Source organism: Diadema antillarum, unplaced genomic scaffold, assembly GCF_040938485.1.
Source record: "Diadema antillarum isolate AM-2024a unplaced genomic scaffold, OU_Dant_1.0 seq00000234_RagTag, whole genome shotgun sequence".
Lineage (NCBI taxonomy): Eukaryota > Metazoa > Echinodermata > Echinoidea > Diadematoida > Diadematidae > Diadema > Diadema antillarum.
In genome coordinates this window covers 1,000,427-1,018,607 of record NW_027271283.1, presented here as the reverse complement: position 1 = coordinate 1,018,607, position 18,181 = coordinate 1,000,427, and the positions used below count along the sequence as shown (strand labels likewise).

At 37.8% G+C, this 18,181-nt stretch overlaps 1 protein-coding gene across 1 annotated transcript; it reads left to right on the top strand.

Moving 5' to 3' along the window:
- Nucleotides 1–512: 512 nt before the first annotated feature.
- LOC139729316 (protein FAM227A-like) lies at nt 513–17,810 on the top strand. The gene is made up of 14 exons (XM_071640243.1): nt 513–633; nt 4,636–4,797; nt 7,936–7,944; nt 8,201–8,254; nt 9,815–9,879; nt 10,218–10,259; nt 10,630–10,803; nt 11,559–11,699; nt 12,143–12,371; nt 12,972–13,411; nt 13,948–14,105; nt 14,850–15,002; nt 16,883–16,955; nt 17,733–17,810. Exons 1-14 carry the CDS (start codon nt 513–515, stop codon nt 17,808–17,810), a joined length of 1,899 nt encoding a protein of 632 aa, XP_071496344.1.
- The last annotated feature ends 371 nt before the right edge of the window (nt 17,811–18,181 follow it).

Below are 18,181 nucleotides of genomic sequence, written 5' to 3'. Positions count from 1 at the left end.
ATCTGGAACGGCCTTCCCACAGCTGTGGTTTCAGCTCCGTCTCTCGAGACCTTTCGGAGCAGTTTGAAACCACTTACACTCCGATAACCCTCATACTAAGGAGGTTTTTTTTACTTGCACCATTAACTTTATCTTGCACCAGATGTTATGTTTGTTCCTGTAGTCACACCTATAGCACCCAGTACGACAATACTCTTTGAGAGTGATGTACTTATTGGAAGAAGAAGAAGAAGAACTGTCTTTCGTAGATCCGTGCTCGTGCTCTCCAATCCACTCCTCGCTGATCGAGTAAACAGCACAGCTACGTAAGGGGCCGTTACGTAATATGAGTCTGTGCGTACTACATTAATTTGTACGTTCGCAGGCGTGCGCACAAACACATTGATAAAACACAGGCTCGCATCACAGCACACATTTTATACCGTGTATTTAACTGTACTCGAACGTAGGAAACTCGTTCTCAAGAGCTCGAGCTAGCAAAAAAAGACGCTCGCACAGACGGAGCCGCCAAAATGGAGTTTATCAACAGGGTGAACTCTCCCATGAACTTATATGTTGAGGACTCTCTAGAAACTAAAGAAGAACTTGATGCAGCACGAACGAAGATCATCGAGCAGCAGAAAAAGACAGCCCGTATCCTTTAAAAGTTTGAAACTCTTTAGACGTTTGAATGTATGATTTTTAGGATGATTTAGTGATGACGCTACGGTCGTAGTGACGGTTGCTAAGTCCTGTTCTGCCACTTCTGGCTATGGCTGTGCCAATGCCGGCTGTGCCGTGCCAATCGATGCAATGCCAAATCAAATGGCTTACAATTTTCCGGGTCCTAGACTCGATAGTGCAATGCCAATGGGCTTATAAATGGTCCTGGCAGCCACTACACTAACTGTTGTTAGACTCCAGTGCCACCTCCATGTAAAGACAGTATCTTCTTGTATCATTTTGCTGTGCAAAATTTAGACCCTCAGGCCCGCGAATTCACGAAGGTGGTTTAAATTTAAACCATGGTTTAAAATTAACTATGCGCAGATATGATTGACAGATTACGTACGCTAACAGACATCCAGTAATAAAACGTGCATTTGGCATGTATTGGTACGCCTATTTAATGCTTATTTTAGACCATGGTCTAAATTTGTACCATGTCCATGGTCTAAACGAGTAAGTTTAAACCACCTTCGTGAATTGGGCCGACCTCAGAGTCTAGACCAGGGAGTATACTAACCCCGGGACGCTCCGTATACAGTTACACACTGTGGGAGCGTCCTGAGTCAATAGAGTGCTATATCGGTAAGCTTGAAAAACATACACAGTCTGTCACAGATTTTCGCACCTCCGTAAGTTTCGAATATCACGAGGAAAAAACGTACTTTTATAGTATACATAAGATTCTTATCTAATTAATACCCTTCGTTCACCTTGTTCTTGTTCACACTGGTCCAATGATCTTGAAAAAACGTTTTTTTCACGGCCATATACGGGTCCGTAGTCCTAACTCCCCATCCCATTCACCATTTTCGAAATCAGTATGCAGTACACTGCGCACGTAAATATTCATGTGCTGGCGGAGTCGCAATGCGTTTAGCCTTCTGACAAGGCCTGCGCGCGCGCACCCACCCAGAAAGCAACGCAATATACAGCGAGAGGGTTTGCCAACAGTATGATAAGGCCTTGCCACAAAGCTACACGACTTGACGGCCAGCGCATGCGCACAAATCTCAAATCCATTGACTGTATGAGATGTAGTTCTCCCGAGTTCCTCTCGACCGAGTCGCATTTAACTCATCAAACCGAGCAGAAAGGGACTATTGCCAGAACCAAAAGTTGAACGCAGTCAGTCTTCAACATTACATCTTCACCTGTAAGTCTTCATATTGCAGAATTTTTGCGATTTCATATTGATTTTTAGGCGCTATACTTCGCCTGTCATGATCATGTCTGCTACAATGCGCAGCCCCAACACTGCGTGTTGGGGCTGGTCGCAGTTAGGAGTATACTAGAGTGCCAGTAGTAGGGTTGGGGGTACCACCTATCGTCACCCTATTGGTAGCTTGTTTATTCTAAAAATATAACACAAATTCGCCTAATTCTTACCTCAAATATGCCATAAATACTGCAGTTTTGAATGTCGTGACCGTCTCGTTGATTATGAATCTCCGTTTTAAAATAGCGCAATTTTAGTGCGTGCGTTCCGTTTTCTTCGCGCAGCTAAAAAGGGTACCTTGCGATCGGCACCCCCTCCCCTCCATAGGTAATACACGTGAATTTCGCAGCATAGGTAATACATGTACACGTGAATTTCACAGGCCATAGGTAATACACATGAATTTCACAGCCATGCGTCGTTACTGAGCGGATGTGTAATTTTTAGCTTGGTTTGTTAGTTTGTTTTTGAGTTTGATTTTCGTTTCTTCGTTTTTATTGTCTTAAATAGCTAATGACACTTAATCCCGCGCGTACCTTTTCGTTCTGTATGTGAAATGCTGCTTTTTACCTCTGTACACAAGCAGTTTGCACAGTGGCAATTTTTACGAATACTTGTACGTTCAGCGTGCAGCAGCGCATATGCAGTAGGGGTGGAGTCCTCAATCCCGGACTCAACAACACCAAAACTCATTCTTTCCTAGTAACCTGTTAAAAAACGGTTTACACGAGATCTAGAACTTTAGGTCGTGAAATGCCTTTCCAGTCAATGTTGTGATGGCCTCCTCAGTCAACACCATTCGTCTCCTGCTGACAGAAGGCAGCAGCAGCTAATTTCAAGGCAGTTTTTTACTTGCATCCTGTTAATATATTATCACATGCACCTTACCCCTATGATACACACTATTAGTATCACCAAGTTCTGCAAGAATCTTCAAACCAAGGTTGAAGGGAGCAGACTACCAAGAAGAAGAAGAAGATCTGAATGTCCAGCAATCACAGCATGTCAGCAGTTTTTGTTTTCTCTTTTTTTCTTGGCCAAGTCTTGCAGTAGCAATTGTACTTGTAGATTGTAAGAGTTCTAGATACAAAGTAATCGAGTGTGTGTGTGTGTGTGTGTGTGTGCAGCCCCATATATGTCTTTCTTTTTATTTATTTTTTTCTCTTTCATTTTCAGGTATTCCTAGCTATCCTTTTCCTTCCTACGGCTGCACTTCTTTACATATTTCCTCTTGACCATGTCTGTACTTTCTCAATTTCCTGTTCAATCTTTACTTTCTGCCTGATTGTTCTTTATTTCTTTCATGGGTTATCTTTCCTTCCATCTACCTTGAAGTTAAACTTGAACTTTATTCAGTTTCATTTAAAAAACATATATACAATGACAAACTGAGGACAGTAAACGAGTACATGAACATGCATATACGTAACATTAATTACCTTAATTTCCTTTCTTTCCAATCAATCATCTGTTCTTTATATGTTTCATTCTTATGTGTCCTTGTCTTTATTTCCTTTTTAGCCTGTATAATTCTTTCTATTCTTCCTTTTTAGCCTGTATAATTCTTTCTATTCTTCCTTTTTCGTCTTTGCTTTCATCCAGGATCCACTATTGATTCATTTCTCATTCTATTATTTTACCGGGTGCTTTGTTTTCATTCTGTAATTCTTCTTCAATCTTCGCTTTCCACTTTTCTTTTCAAACATACCAGTATCCTCTTCTCCCATGCTTTCCTTTATAATTCAAGTTTCACTTGTTTCATTCCTTCCATTATCTTGTTTTTATTTCAAGTGTACTTTCTGGGTTTTTTTAAACCTTTTGGGGTTTTTTTTCCATGTTTCTCACACATGCACACTTTACACAATACATATAGCAACCCCAAACCTCAATCAATCAATCACTCCCACAAGACTTGGTACAAGCTAAGGGGAAAGATTGAAAAACATCCTAATCTTTTTAAAGCTACCAAAGAAGAACTTGTTGTGATTGCTGTGAGATGGCTGCATTCAGATCAATCGCTGCAGTGCCTTGAACATATAATAGCATGCTGCGCTGTCGTAGTAGTACAACACAGGTAATCGCAAAGTGAACCAGCTGTGATTGACATATTCCAACAAGTGTTGAAGTGTCAACACAGCAGAAATTTTGTTTCCGCTGGACTTGGGTCTCACTCAGATGTGAATATTTGTGGTTGTCGGATATTTAGAGTGATTTTTTTGCATGTTTAGAGATCTTGATAAGGAGGTGCAAAGTACACTCTAGCACCAATGACTAAATTTTCAACTAAAAATTAAAAGGAGCATTTCAGCGTTACTGTCACACTCAATCAGCTCTAGTGGAATATCTAGATCTAGGCCTAGTGTATCCCCAATCGAATTGATGTTTGACTTGCTGTTGTTGATGAATTAATCCAATAACAATTCTTGTTTTTTCTTGCACAGGTCTCACTGCTGCCTTCCAAAACAGCACTGGTCAAATCTGTAGCTATGCCCATGCACAGTAGTGATTAGTTGAGTAGAGACTTGAGAGACAAAGTTGCAAAGAGGTCAAGTTTGGAGAAGAGACAAAAATATTAAGTGTTCATACTGTAGTCAAAGGTACCCTTCATGTAATCACAGTACGGTACTTCGTATTGTTTTCTTGACTTTTGTAAGAAGTATTTGATTTTGAAAGTGGGGTATTCATATTCCTTGATACTTGATGTATGGCAGCTTTCCTTGTTGGCAGCATTGCAAGGGTTAATGACCGGATCACCAGTTTGGATAGAGAACTACAGGAACTAGACACAGGACTTGTCATAGAGAGCAGATTATCCAACACTGGTGATGACTACCCTCCATTATCTCCTCGTTTTGATGATGGACCAAAAGGAGGTATGAGGCACAGTGATGGTTTTGGATGTCATTGTGTAATCATTTTGTGTGACAGCAGACCATAAAATATCTTCACTTACACAACAGAAGTACAATTTGCTCCCCAGCTGGCATGAGAATGTTCTGTACATAACTAGTACATAAAGCCCCTTTACCTGAGTGTGTGTAGGCCATGTATTTAAAAATAATAATAAATAGATATTAGTTTATGACATAGGTTAATAATATGAGAAAACATTAATCTTACCAGGGTATGTGCTTTAAAAAAAATAGATGAATAAACTTATGTGTGACATAATAACCATTAATCTTAGCTAATGTGTTACTAGTGTGTCATATAATTTTATGTGCTTTGTGAAAATGTTTGCTCATTAAAGTGTGTTGTGCACACAAATCATAGAGATTTGTTTCATGAAGATTTTAATCCATTCTAATCATTTAATCCAACATTAACTGTGCAGGATTTTTCAGTCCCAAAAATAGGAACCCTTTGAAAAAAAAAGTGTACAAGTTAATCAAATTAATAATTGTGTTCCTAAACAAAGTGTTAACATTGATTTACGAACTAGAGCCCTCTGTGTGTTATGTTTCTGACATAATTTGTCATTGTAATTGATCATTGAAAGACTAATGTACATTGTATGTATTGCAGTTGAATGATAACTTTAATTGGTTTGTTTTGTCTTTCAGTTAAATGTGCATCAAGTAAGTCAAGATAGCTAGCTATCTTTATACCTAAGTTGACCACTCTGAGGTACTGCATAGTGTAGATCTTCGATGAAATATATCAAAATCAATATATGACTAAACATGTTAATCAACAGGTTTCAAGTACATTGTAGCACATTGTTTCATGTACATGTACAAAAGTAGATGTACTAAATTTTTTCTTCAAGCATCAGTCACAAGGAAATATGGAACACAATAAAACTAAAGCTAGTGTGACTGATATCAAATTATGGTGATGATCTGATGATCAAGATCTGAAATCATTTATTGTTGAATTACATCAGTAGCTGAGAACCACTCACATGTTAAGTGGCTGTAAAAATAGACTTGATCTCCATAAAACCTACCAAAGTATGTTTTGATAACAGAAGACTAGGCTATGTGGTACCTCTCTGAGACTGTGACGAGATTGCAATGCACTGCATTTTTTTTTTAATGGTGAGATTTGTCAGAGCTATAATAGTAAATTAGACCTGCACATACATTGTATATATTCAAGATTTTTATCATGCACAAGAGACAAAAATGGCAATGTACAACACTGCTCTGAATAAAAAAGAAACAGTCACATACACAAAAATAGCTCTTGCCAACTTAGCATGATACTTAACATCAACCGTTTGACCAATCAAGACAAAATGTTCAAAACTCAAGTGCATAAAATTTGTGTCACCTGACATTGTGTGTAGTCTATGATTGGACAGACAGCATGCAGTTTAGAGCACTTCAAGAACTCAAGTTGCAGTCTATTTTCCTTGTAACACTTGTAGTAGACTCACTAGCATTGTATAGAAAATGTAGGAATGAAGTGGATGGAGTGATGTGTATAAATCTTCATTAGAATGCTCACTCTTCCAAAGTATTGCAGTGTCTCTGTTGTATTACCCCTTCATAATTCTTTTAGAATATTTGTTAATTTTCATTGATCTACCAAAGTAGATCTAAAGATCTTTTTGAAGCTTTTATCTCATTCCCAACTTTTAGTGATCAAAGAAGTGGTTTCACTCTATGAGATCCAACTTGTAACTTGTGATACCGTTGAACATGGTATGATGTCTGATATAGCAATAGTTTAGATTGCGCATGGTCCAAGAAAGCTACTAAATGGACATTAAAAAAAATGAAGGTTTTTCATCAATGTAGCAGGATATAGCATCCATTTGATTAGGTGTAATGTGATATAGTGCTGTGCCATTAACCCTCTCATGTCAAAGGCCGTTCGTTATTGCAGTAACTTCATTAGATGCCAGTGGTGACATTTTCAGATCGCACTGATATGTTGTCCATAGGGGGCTAAGAATGCATCCAAGACAAAGCAGAACTCATCTAGAGGGTATCAGTCAAAGTGTGGATGTAATTTCTAGGCCTTGCTGAGAATGCATTCATTTTTCATCCAGCAATTTAGCAGTACCAGTGATTATTAGATGCAGTGACTGTTCAATCCAGAGTTTGAATCGCACTTTGTTTTACTTGTTATAACAACATTATGAATCCTGCAGATACACCGTTCTTACAAATGAGTTTGCTAATATTGTCAATGCTTTACTTTACTACAAACGAGTGTGCCACTAACCTTCTTAATCCAATTCATTTCTTGTTTGTTTGTTTTTATTGAACTTACACCCAATCAAATTTGTGTTAAGTGTATGCCAAGACTAATTAAATATTTCCTATCATATGTGAGCAGAAGCTAAAAACAATAAAGCAAGCCATACTAACAGCACATGTTGGTCAGAGTGAAGTATCTTACAAGGTACCAAGGTTGTTACAATACATGTATGTGGTATGCCACCAGTGATCAGAGAAGATGGAACTGTATTGAATTGATCAGTGTGAATGCTGTTCGGTACATTTGACATTTTTTGCTCCAAAACAGGTTCCACTGTGGTATGCAGCTTTGTGAAATATGAAATGAGCCATGGACCCTACCCTTTTATCCATGCACTGTTCTGTCAATTGATTTTTTATTTCTTTCCTCCCATAAAATGCATGCAAGCAATATCAATGTCCACAAATGATGATCTATACAATTGTTGGGAAATGCTTCATTTTTAATTGATTACCTGAAAGAACTCTATGAAAAAAAAAGCAACAAGAAAAATGTATTGTACGAATAAATAGTATGAACAGAAAGTTGTGTTCGCTTTGTTTCGTATGTGTGACCGTGTGTTAAAGTGTTGCGTGTTAACATTTTTTTCTAACAACTAACAGCTGTGAGTAATGTTATTTATCAACAACAAAACATGAAATATCTGTCACATTACCAACCGCCTCTTATTCATAGCAACAAAATAATTACATTGATCATTGTATGATGCTCAGATTTCGAACTAGTCAGGGAGCCTTCCTTTCTTTAGTAATCAAATGGCACAAATTCCTGACATCGATGGTATCAGGGTGTTAAATCAGATATTCTCTGTTCTGAAGTGAAAGTAAAGTTGATATGAATGTTTGTGTAGTGCTTTATATTTGCCTGGCTTTCCTTGACATGCATGAAAATATGTTTGTTATCTGAATTCCAGCATGAATATTGTTTGACGCATAGTGCATTTAAATGTCATTTTGCTAATCATTGCATGCTTCCCTATCTTCTGCTCTTTTTATTTTGTTGTGCTTTCTCAGTGATATGACTTTCGATACTAACTAGTTTCATATTGGGTCTCACTTAATACAGCTAAAGATGTCAAAGAACTCAACCAGTTTGCTGGCGTTTATGCAGTCAAATCAAGTAAGCAAGTTTCTCATATGAAGTTGTGCTGAAACTTGTCAAGTGTTTGAATTAATGAATGAAAGTTGACAAAAGAGCTATTGATAAGAGCTAAACTGAATCTAAAGTGCAAGGAAAAGAAAACGATAAGGAATATATGGTACACATACATAAATTCAAAGTGTAGGTTTCTTGCGTCTGACTTCCTGACAAGGTCTTGAAACACTTTTATAGTGATTAGAAAAAGAAAAAGTCAGTAACATTAAAATATCAACATGAAAATGAAACCTGTTTTGGATTGATTTGTTTACACCTGTTCAGGAGATTGAAAGACATTATTTTGTTCATTTTCTGTCTTACACCAAGGACAGTTTTTTTAAAGTTCATGAATGCATTGACAACAATTTAATAATCTATGAATACTTCATTTCAAACAATGTCCGATTATGCAGAGATATACACCGTTTTTGTATGTGAATTCCTATCATGTAAATCAGTATCTTCATAACTTTGCTGATTGGACCTTTTAAAAACTGATATCAAACTACAATGTACTTGCATTGAGAAGGGAAAATGTGATAAAGCTTATTGTGTGACATTGTTTATGGGTCAACTGCATACTTATTATTCTTATCATCCAAAGCAGTTTTGCTGTAACCCAAAATCACATCAAAAGATGCTAGTTTCTATGATTGTTGCTCCTTTTCTCTGTGTTTTTGCTCATGAATTTGTTAATGTGTAGTAGTCATACATGATGCAAACACAAAATGATGAACTGTACTCAATGGATGCATGTGGTTTAACATACAGTGGCAACATGATTTCTTGTATATTATTTAGTGTGGAGGGTCAGGTATGTAGGAAACTAAGCTTGTTCAATTATTTAATGCAGTGTGCTTCGGTGGACGTTATATACAGTCATTTCAACTTCCTTCTATGTGTTATTGCAGCATCCATCAAATATTATATATTCTTTGCTAAATGTGTTTTTTATTGTTCCATGTTCTAATAAATGTTTCTAATTTTGATAAAGAGTTTTATTGTGGAAATGCATGAATCTATCATGGGAGCAGTGCTGGACTAACTATCATATATACATACCTGTACTTTCGTCCCTTTCTGAATAGGAAAAAAAAAAGGCATAGTTGATTATGCTCTGTTTGATGACAGAAATACTGATGAAGTGATACATGTACAAGCTGTATTTAAATTTGCTTTTTGCAACTCTACAATTGTATATCAAGCTACAAGCATTGTTTGCAGTAGAAGAGAAGGCATTGTGTACAGCAGCCATGTGTTGTCATGAAGTGAGTCAAACATCTGTGAAGATCATATTTTGATATTGATGTCGTTTTGATTAGCATTGTCTGAGCATTGGACACAATAAAACCATACTTGGTTGATACAATAAAGACACTAGCGATGACATGTCTTCCTGTCCAAGCCCATAACTAATTAGCCTCTAATTCTTTATTGCGTGCATGCCTGTTGTTCGTGTGCGCATACAAAGTAGCTGTTTCAGCTCAGTACATTTATATCATGCATGTATGTTCATACAGATTTGTAACCTTCTTTCCTCAGTGCTTCAAGGAGACAAGGGAGATAAAGGCAAACATCTTCTGAAAACATTGGCCACTAATAAAAAGGTATGACACCAACTACTATCCACATGTCAAATCTGCGAGACTGTTTGCTCTTTTCAATTGGTTAGGTTACATTTATTGTGCTCAGTTTTCTTTGATGTAAAGTTTACCATGATTGCATGGGATATCAGTGCAGAATGTACTATGTGGAACCATGATCACTTTTCTCTGTACACTGAAGATACCTACTAGGTAATGAGATTATTTGATATCCTACCCTCTTCACTGAGGGAGTGCGAAGCATTATGTTGCTCTTTATTATTATTAGTCTTTTTTTTTAATGAAGTGAAGTCTATTCTTGTTACTGATGAGTGACCAATGTTTTGTCTTTATATATACAGCACCAGAAAGAGAAGACTGGGACAAAACCAAGACTAGTTGAGGTAAGGGATGGCTATATACTGTATTTCTGATGTCAATCAGTTACTGGAGATAGTGTTGACCTTTGCGTAGTGTCCATGAGATGGTATGTAATTATGATTGTTTTCCATTGCACAGTTCTATTGATTAAAACTTTAAAAAAAAATTCTGAAAATTAAAACAATGTTACACCAAATCCCTGTTAAAGTGTACTCTTGATTTCTCCACCTTTGCTTTTCTAATATTTGAAGATTTAGCTATCATTCCTGGTGGATATTGTAAGAAGTTGCATGTATCCAAGGAATTTTATCTTTGACATGGGAATCAGACAAAATATCTTTTTATGTGTACTATTGTGACCTCTTCCCAATGACCTCTCACCTAACCTGACAGCTGCACCAGTACCCAGGGTATGAGTCAGACCGGTTGACCCAGCTCCCTGAGGTACCAGGACTGGTCATTCTGAGGAAAGTGACCGAGGCCCAGCTTGACCTTCAGAAGAAGCCTCACTATAAGATAGAATTCAGGAGACTCTTCCATTCCAAGATGTCAGAAGCTATCCTCTTGGTTAGTCCAAAATACCCTCAGTTTGATGCTTGACTGTTCAGAGTTACATACAGAGCACTGGAGAGATTAAGTGCTTTACAGAGATGCATACATTATTGATGTAAAGCTCCTTTTCCTGCAGATTTCCATGTGATTGTTTGCCTTTGACACTACATGTCTGAAGAGTTTTGCCCAGAAGTCCTTATGGATTCATATATCTGACCTGTGTCTATTGCTTAAAGTGGTGATTCTGTGCAAGGATTTAACTAGTTTTCTCAAGATTGTATATGAGTTTTTACATTTATCATTTCATAAGGTCTTTTCAAGTTACCCGAGAGCTTATCAAAGTTTTGATTTCATTTCCCGCTGCGGCAGTATCTTCCGTTAAAAAACAAAACAGAACACCCAAATCCTGCATAGAAATGTAAAGTTAGATAAACGAAGAAGATGAAAAGCTCTTCACTTGATGTGGAGCTTAAATGTTCAAGTAGATAGCTACAACTTGTTTGGCAGTCCTGCAGCTGGCATTTAATCACTATGTTGTAATGCATGAATGTGATTAGCTTTTGCCCTAGTAAAGCTCTTATACTAAATGATCCAAACTGATCATTTTCTACAGATGAGTTGCATACCTCCTGTGGTATGCAGTCTTTACCTTGACCAATTGAAAAAAATCAATGAAAAAGCCAACTTTAGCTTTACAGTTTCATAGTTTACTTTCTACATTTGTGTGAATAAGGGTCTTATTTTGTTTTCTCATTTTCTCTGCCTCCCAGGATACATTTTGGTATTACTTCCTGCTTCGCTACCATCCCAGCAAGATTGTCCAGAGTAGACTGTTTAATCGCATTTCATACAACTATGTGAAGCTTCTACTGTCAGCAAGGCATCCCAAGTACAGAGAAGTCTTCTTTCGGGTAAGAGGTTGGACCGTTGCCACCCCTTTTGTGGGACATGTCTCAATTCCATGAGGTTTATAATCAATCAGAATTGAGAGAATGTTGAAAGTCATAGATAAAAGTGAACATTACCTAGATAGATGCTGGATTTTGGCCTAATAAGAGTTTCTCATCTAAGTTCTGTGTTGTTTTGAAGCTCCTCTTCCACTTTACCTTAGGTTTTTAGTCATCTTATTCTTAAATGTCATCCAAAAAGACTGTTGTATGAACATGCAGTATTTTGCAGAGTTGATGCTTGAAGTGTATGTTAATTTGTAGTCTGTTCATGATATGTGCTATGTAGAATGTTTGCCATGTAGGATTGCAATATTTTGTATCCCTTGATAGTACCCTGCAAATGAACTTTTATTACTTACACCTTGGTCTGTTTGATTGGCATTTTGATTTGTATCTCCCCTCAGTCGTATGCTGATGTATTGGCCCAAGCTGTATATGCTGCTTTCTGTGCTGCATTCCCAAACTCCTGGAGACAGTTTGATGACAGTTTCAAGGAGGGTTTATGTTCGCTAACATCAGAGTGGGTAGTAGGGACTAAGCAGCTGCCCAGACTATGGGCCGCATGGAACTTTGATGGACTTGAACCTCCTGACATGAGAAAGGATGACTTCTCAAAGAAGGACAAGAAGAAAGGTAAGAAATGTCATCCAATCAGCAAACTGCTTTTTGTATTATATCCTCTCAGTTAAAATGAGTATGTTACAATGAAAACAAGATACAATTCAGAGCAGTGAATAGAGAGCATATCGATGTGAGAAGGGACTGTGATAGATCTTTATTTCTCACACTGGTATTAGGAGCTACCAATAATCATTTCAAAGAAGCTTCAGTGTATTTTTTTTTAATGTAATTCTCTTGTAAATATGAAGTACTGATAATACATTCCCCCATGTTTTGTTTGTGAATGGTTGCTGGATTATCTCTTATAAGCATAGATTATTGAAGGGGATAGATTCAATTACACCTGTATATTCAAGGCTGGTTATCATTGTATTATTATTATTATTTTTTTTTTTTTAATTATAGTACATCAAGATACATTGAGGTATGACACAGTTTGAATATGCCAGAACAGGGTTACATTTAGTATTGAATATATATTTACATGAAGTTGACTGATATGGATGTACAATTCATGTAATCTAGCAGGCAAAATACATCTAAGTCTTTAGTCATGACCACATCCCCATTGATGTCAATGTATGATTTGCAATTCATCCTGTTCTCTTCTAGGAGGTATTCTCAACTTCGATACCAGTTCTTCAGATTCCAGCCAGACTTTGCCAGACATTGCAACCAACAAATCCCTCATGGGTGATGACGATGGTAGTTTGATCTCTGCAGTGGCGGACGCCCAAAGTATCAGCACCACGTCCTCCTCCCAGGCCAAAGACAAGGTCAAGAAAGCTAGCAGCATTGCTGATGTGGCCAAGAACACAAGTAAACCAGTCCTGCAGACCATTAGTGAATACTCTGTAGAACGTTCCAGCAACGATACAGTCAGTGGGGTTAAGTGCAAGACAAAAGATGGGAAATCTGGACCGAAGAAGAAGCTAAGCTCTGTGGTGTCCAAGAAGAGTGACTCAAAGTCCCGAGTAGGAGGGAAATCAGACTTGAATATAGGGCCAGCCTTGTCTCAGATTAGTACCAAGGTGAAGACTGAAAAGAAGGAGGTAAGCTATCCCTTAGATCTGATCTATAAAGGCTTCTCCACTCTAAAGCGAGTTGACTTATGTTGCTAATATTTACACACAGGAACATTGTTATATCGACCTGCTGGGACCAGTGAAGTTTCCTCGTGATATCAGGTATATTGTTATATTAGTAGATTAGGGATAAGAACAGAAGAATATAGGAGTTGCTTGCTATATCTGACCATGTCATAATAATGATCAACTGTATATTTAGGTCTTTCAGCATTTTTGCATGTTTTCTCTTTTACAGTCACTGTAGACTACTGTACGAGCTGAAATTTTTGCGATGGTTTTATTTTCGCGAATTTCGCGAATCGCCTTTGAACCGCAAAAATAACAAGACGCGAATAACTAAGTTCAGTTAGACCCTCGCAACCGCGAAATTAACAACACGCGAAAATGTCCTCCAAGTAGCAATTCGCGAAAATATCTGTACGCAAAAATTTCAGCTCGTACAGTATATACTTAAGTTGGAAGTAAGTGTTATGACACTGTCTTCTTTTCATGTATTTTAGTCTCACCCAGCTGCAGCAGGCCCTTCGTTTGTCAAACATGTGTTTGATGTGGAGGGACGCAGCCCACTGGTGGCTCACTTTATGAGACAACAGGGATTAGAGAAGACGGCGGGAACCAGCATCTTACTACAGAGGACAGAGATTGACAAACTACCATCATATCCTTATCACACAACATTCAGACTCAGATACAATAGTTGATAAAGAAATGACCACCATCGATTTGATGTTTTTAGGGAGGTGTTTCATAAAGCTGTTCTTAAAGTTACAAAGGACTTAGGAACGACTGGAGATCAGTTCTTGTGCTGAATTATTGAAATTCTGATAAGTATAGCACATCAGAACTGATCACCAGTCGTTCGTAAGTCGTTCGTAACTTTAAGAACAGCTTTATGAAATACCCCCCAGGTGTTTTGAATACAACTGCACAGAGGAAATATCTTTATGCCTTTGCCATGGAGGGCATTATGTTTTCTTGTCTGTCCGTAATCAATTTGTGGATGATGTATCTTCAGAATTGTTTGACTATCCAAATGAACTAGGCATATGTATTGTATGTTTTGACGAAGTTGTGCCCATCAACTTGTGGGAGCAGCCATTCAAGGTCAAAAGATTTTTGTCTTTCAAACAGTAGCTTATAGTGTCACAAGCTCACACAATGTAGATTTTGTAGTAAGTATGAAGGATTGTAGGCAGTGTGTGTACATAGGAATGCAAGAAATCCAATCTGAAAAAAATATATGCTCACTCCATTCCATCCCCCCATTCAGCTTCAGTATTGATGTTTCCGACTGAATATCTCTTTTGATCTTACTTCTCATTACAAGAGTTGCTTTTCACATAAAGTTGATGCACTTTAAACCTCAAGTTTCTCTGATCCTTGAACCTTAACATAGTCATACATCGACAGCTCCTACTTATCATGACATCATTCAAGATACATTTCAGAATGTACGGCAGATGAAGGATACCTACCAACACATGTATGAGGACGGACTGAAGGAACACACACACTTCCTCACACAGCAGAGGGCCCAGCTCCATGAGCACATGAGGTAAGACCACGAAGGGGTGCCCGCAAACAAGACAGCAATTAAAGCTAAAACTTGTTTGTCTGTTCAAAGTAGTGTTTCAAAAATACTTATGTGCTAAATATTTGTGTATAATAGTCCCAGTCAAGTTCATAGTCACATTTCTTATTGCCTATCAATTTGTGTATCCTACTTCTACAAAGAAATTATGACAAGACAACCACATCAATTTAGATACATGTATGCATTGATGTCCACATACATATTAACCTAGAATGTACATTACAACTGTGTGGCTTACAGATATGATGATGATGCACAAGTGTGATGTATACAACTTCTTGTAGTCCATGGGCCAAGACCCGAAAAATGGGTTGTTGGTACCACCTGAGGTGGCACAACCTTTTTGGTGTCAGTTTGTTTGTCGGGCATAAATATGCTTATCAAGCTATGATAGCATTTCCAAATGAGTAGCTTAGTCATAATAAATGATTTTTTAACCAATTTGGTCTCGTTTTTATATCCCTATACTTCTGAATCGAAACTAACCGCTATACAAAGAAGAGCACTGTCTTCCGTATGTCCACAGGTGTTCTGTTGTAAACGCTGTGCGCTTAGTCTTTATTCAAGGCAGCGAAGGGAATATCCAAAGGGTTATGATGTCCACAGCTGTCACGCAGTGCGCTTAGTCTTTATCTAGACCAATGTACCGTTATCATATCTAAAGTTCCTCATAAAAGGGATTATCTATACTGTATTTATACTACCCTATCATCAAATACATCAGTTTTAAACAAAAATCACTCTATTCATTATTCATTATAATGTATCGTAGTGTACCGGTACATTGTTTTTGCATTATCTTATATTGTTGGATGGAAATAACGCGACATTGGCGTGGTATTAGCATTTTGACCGTAGCGTTTTTGCCGGAAAATGATAAATAATTGAAAAATACGGTAAAATTCACGAGGAATTGCTTTTGTTGTTGTTGTTTTTAGATAAAAGGATATACACTGTATCATACGCTTTGGATATTCCCTTCGCCGTCTAGAATAAAGACTAAGCGCTGTGGACATCATAACCTGTGGATATTCCCTTCGCTGCCTTGAATAAAGACTAAGCGCACCGCGTTTACAACAGAACACCTGTGACCATACCATAGAGCTGCATTTTACAGCTCTATGGAGCATACAGAAAACAGTGTTCTTCTTTGTATAGCGGTTAGTTTCGATTCAGAAGTATAGGGATATAACAACGAGACCAGATTGGTTAAAAATTCATTCATTATGACTAAGCTACTCATTTGGAAATGCTATCATAGCTTGATAAGCATATCTATGCCCGACAAACAAAATGACACCAAAAAGGTTTTGCCACCTCAGATGGTACCAATATCTGGCCTGGCCCATGGACTATTGTAGTTGATGTGCCGGTGAATGATGTCACCCTGTTCATGAAGAATGAAACTTTGTCTGCGTAGGTACCTTTCTGATTTTACAAATGGTGATTGTGCTATTGAACAAGCAAAAATCCACTGTAGATTTCGTATGCTGATATCAACATGGAAATCATTGATGCATGATGTGTATTGATTTCTTCTGGGAATTCAGGGAATCTTTTTAACCAAGTGTCAGTTATTTGCCATTTATTTCTCAGTACCAAGTTTCACCGTATGGGAAAGCTGTTGGGTTCATTATCATCCAAAAAGTGCCAATAGGCAATCAAATTCTTACCATGAAGTGTCCTTAGATGGGCAGTTTGCTCCGTTTAGTGTAAAACTCCATAGACATCATCAGTACTGTACCCGTGACCTAATCTGTTGAATCTGTCTGTCAATGAACAAATGCTCGGAATGTGGCGAATATCCTTCATATGTCTGTCTGTCTGTCTGTCCGCTGTAGGAGAGAGAATGCCCTGATGTCCCATCCTAAGGAGGTCAAGAGACTCAGTGACCTTTTGGTTCTAGAGTTATTGGTGAGTTCACAATTGGCTATTCTTTTGGCTCTACAAGACAAATGAATAGCTTATCTCCTATCTATAGAGCATCTCATCTTGGCTGAGGTTTCATATCCCACCAAATGAAGTTTGGAATGGGTATAGAGGATTCATTTCTAATAGTATTATTTTGATTACTACATCAAAGATACAGCATTCTTATAAGACATCATGTTCTCTGGTATACATTCAACACAAAGTTTTCTTTTTTTTCTCTCTTTTTTTTCTTCTTATTATTTTTTAACTCCATTACTGTTGACAGTTTCCCAAATCAAAACTTGGCTCCCTGGTGGAATTTTGAATCTCTTGGCTTTGAAATGAAACATATGTCATCCCCAACTAGCTGATATTGAATAGAGTTGGCATATAATGAATGACTTAATCCTGTAGTGTACTGTATACGCCATATATTTAGCGAGCCTAAATTTTCGTGAATCGGGACTTGACGATTTCACGAGTGGTTAATTTCATGATCGTGGAGCACTGTATTGAACGGAGAAAAATATACATGTGTGTCACATTCATATTGGGATCAGAGTCATTATTTTTTTCGCATGTCTTTAATCACATGAATAGCACCTTACTTGCGAAATTCACAAAAATAAAAACCTGGCGAAATATTCAGCATATAGAGTATAAAGATGAAACACAATGTTGCACATATTCCCTGCCAAGCATTTGTTTGAAACACACTGATTGTGATGGTGAAGGATGGCATCTGTGACATGTTTGTTTCTTGTCCAATCCAACTTACAGAAAGACCAAGGGGAGGTGAGTACAGGAGCTGCTCAGGCTGTCCAGGAGGCAATGCTGCACTACGCTGACCAGGAGTGACCAGAAGTGACCAGCAGGCAGACTGAGAGTTGAGTTAGGACAGTGGACTTGTGTCTACATTCAACCAGACATACATTGTATCTGTATCTTTGATGAAGAGACGACTCTACTGATACTATGATTCATGTGAAGAGATGACTCTACTGATACTATGATTCATGTGAAGAGACGAGGAAGTCTCCGTCCAGTGAAGATGGTCGCTGAACATTCCCTGCAAGTACTGTCATCAAGTGGAGATCTCATTTTAAGATATGAACTTTCACAAGAACATCAAACAGGGAGAACAATAACATCAATATCACATTGACATTGAATATAGATGCAAAAAACATGGCTGATAAACTATGCGGTGTCAGAATTTGTAGAATAGA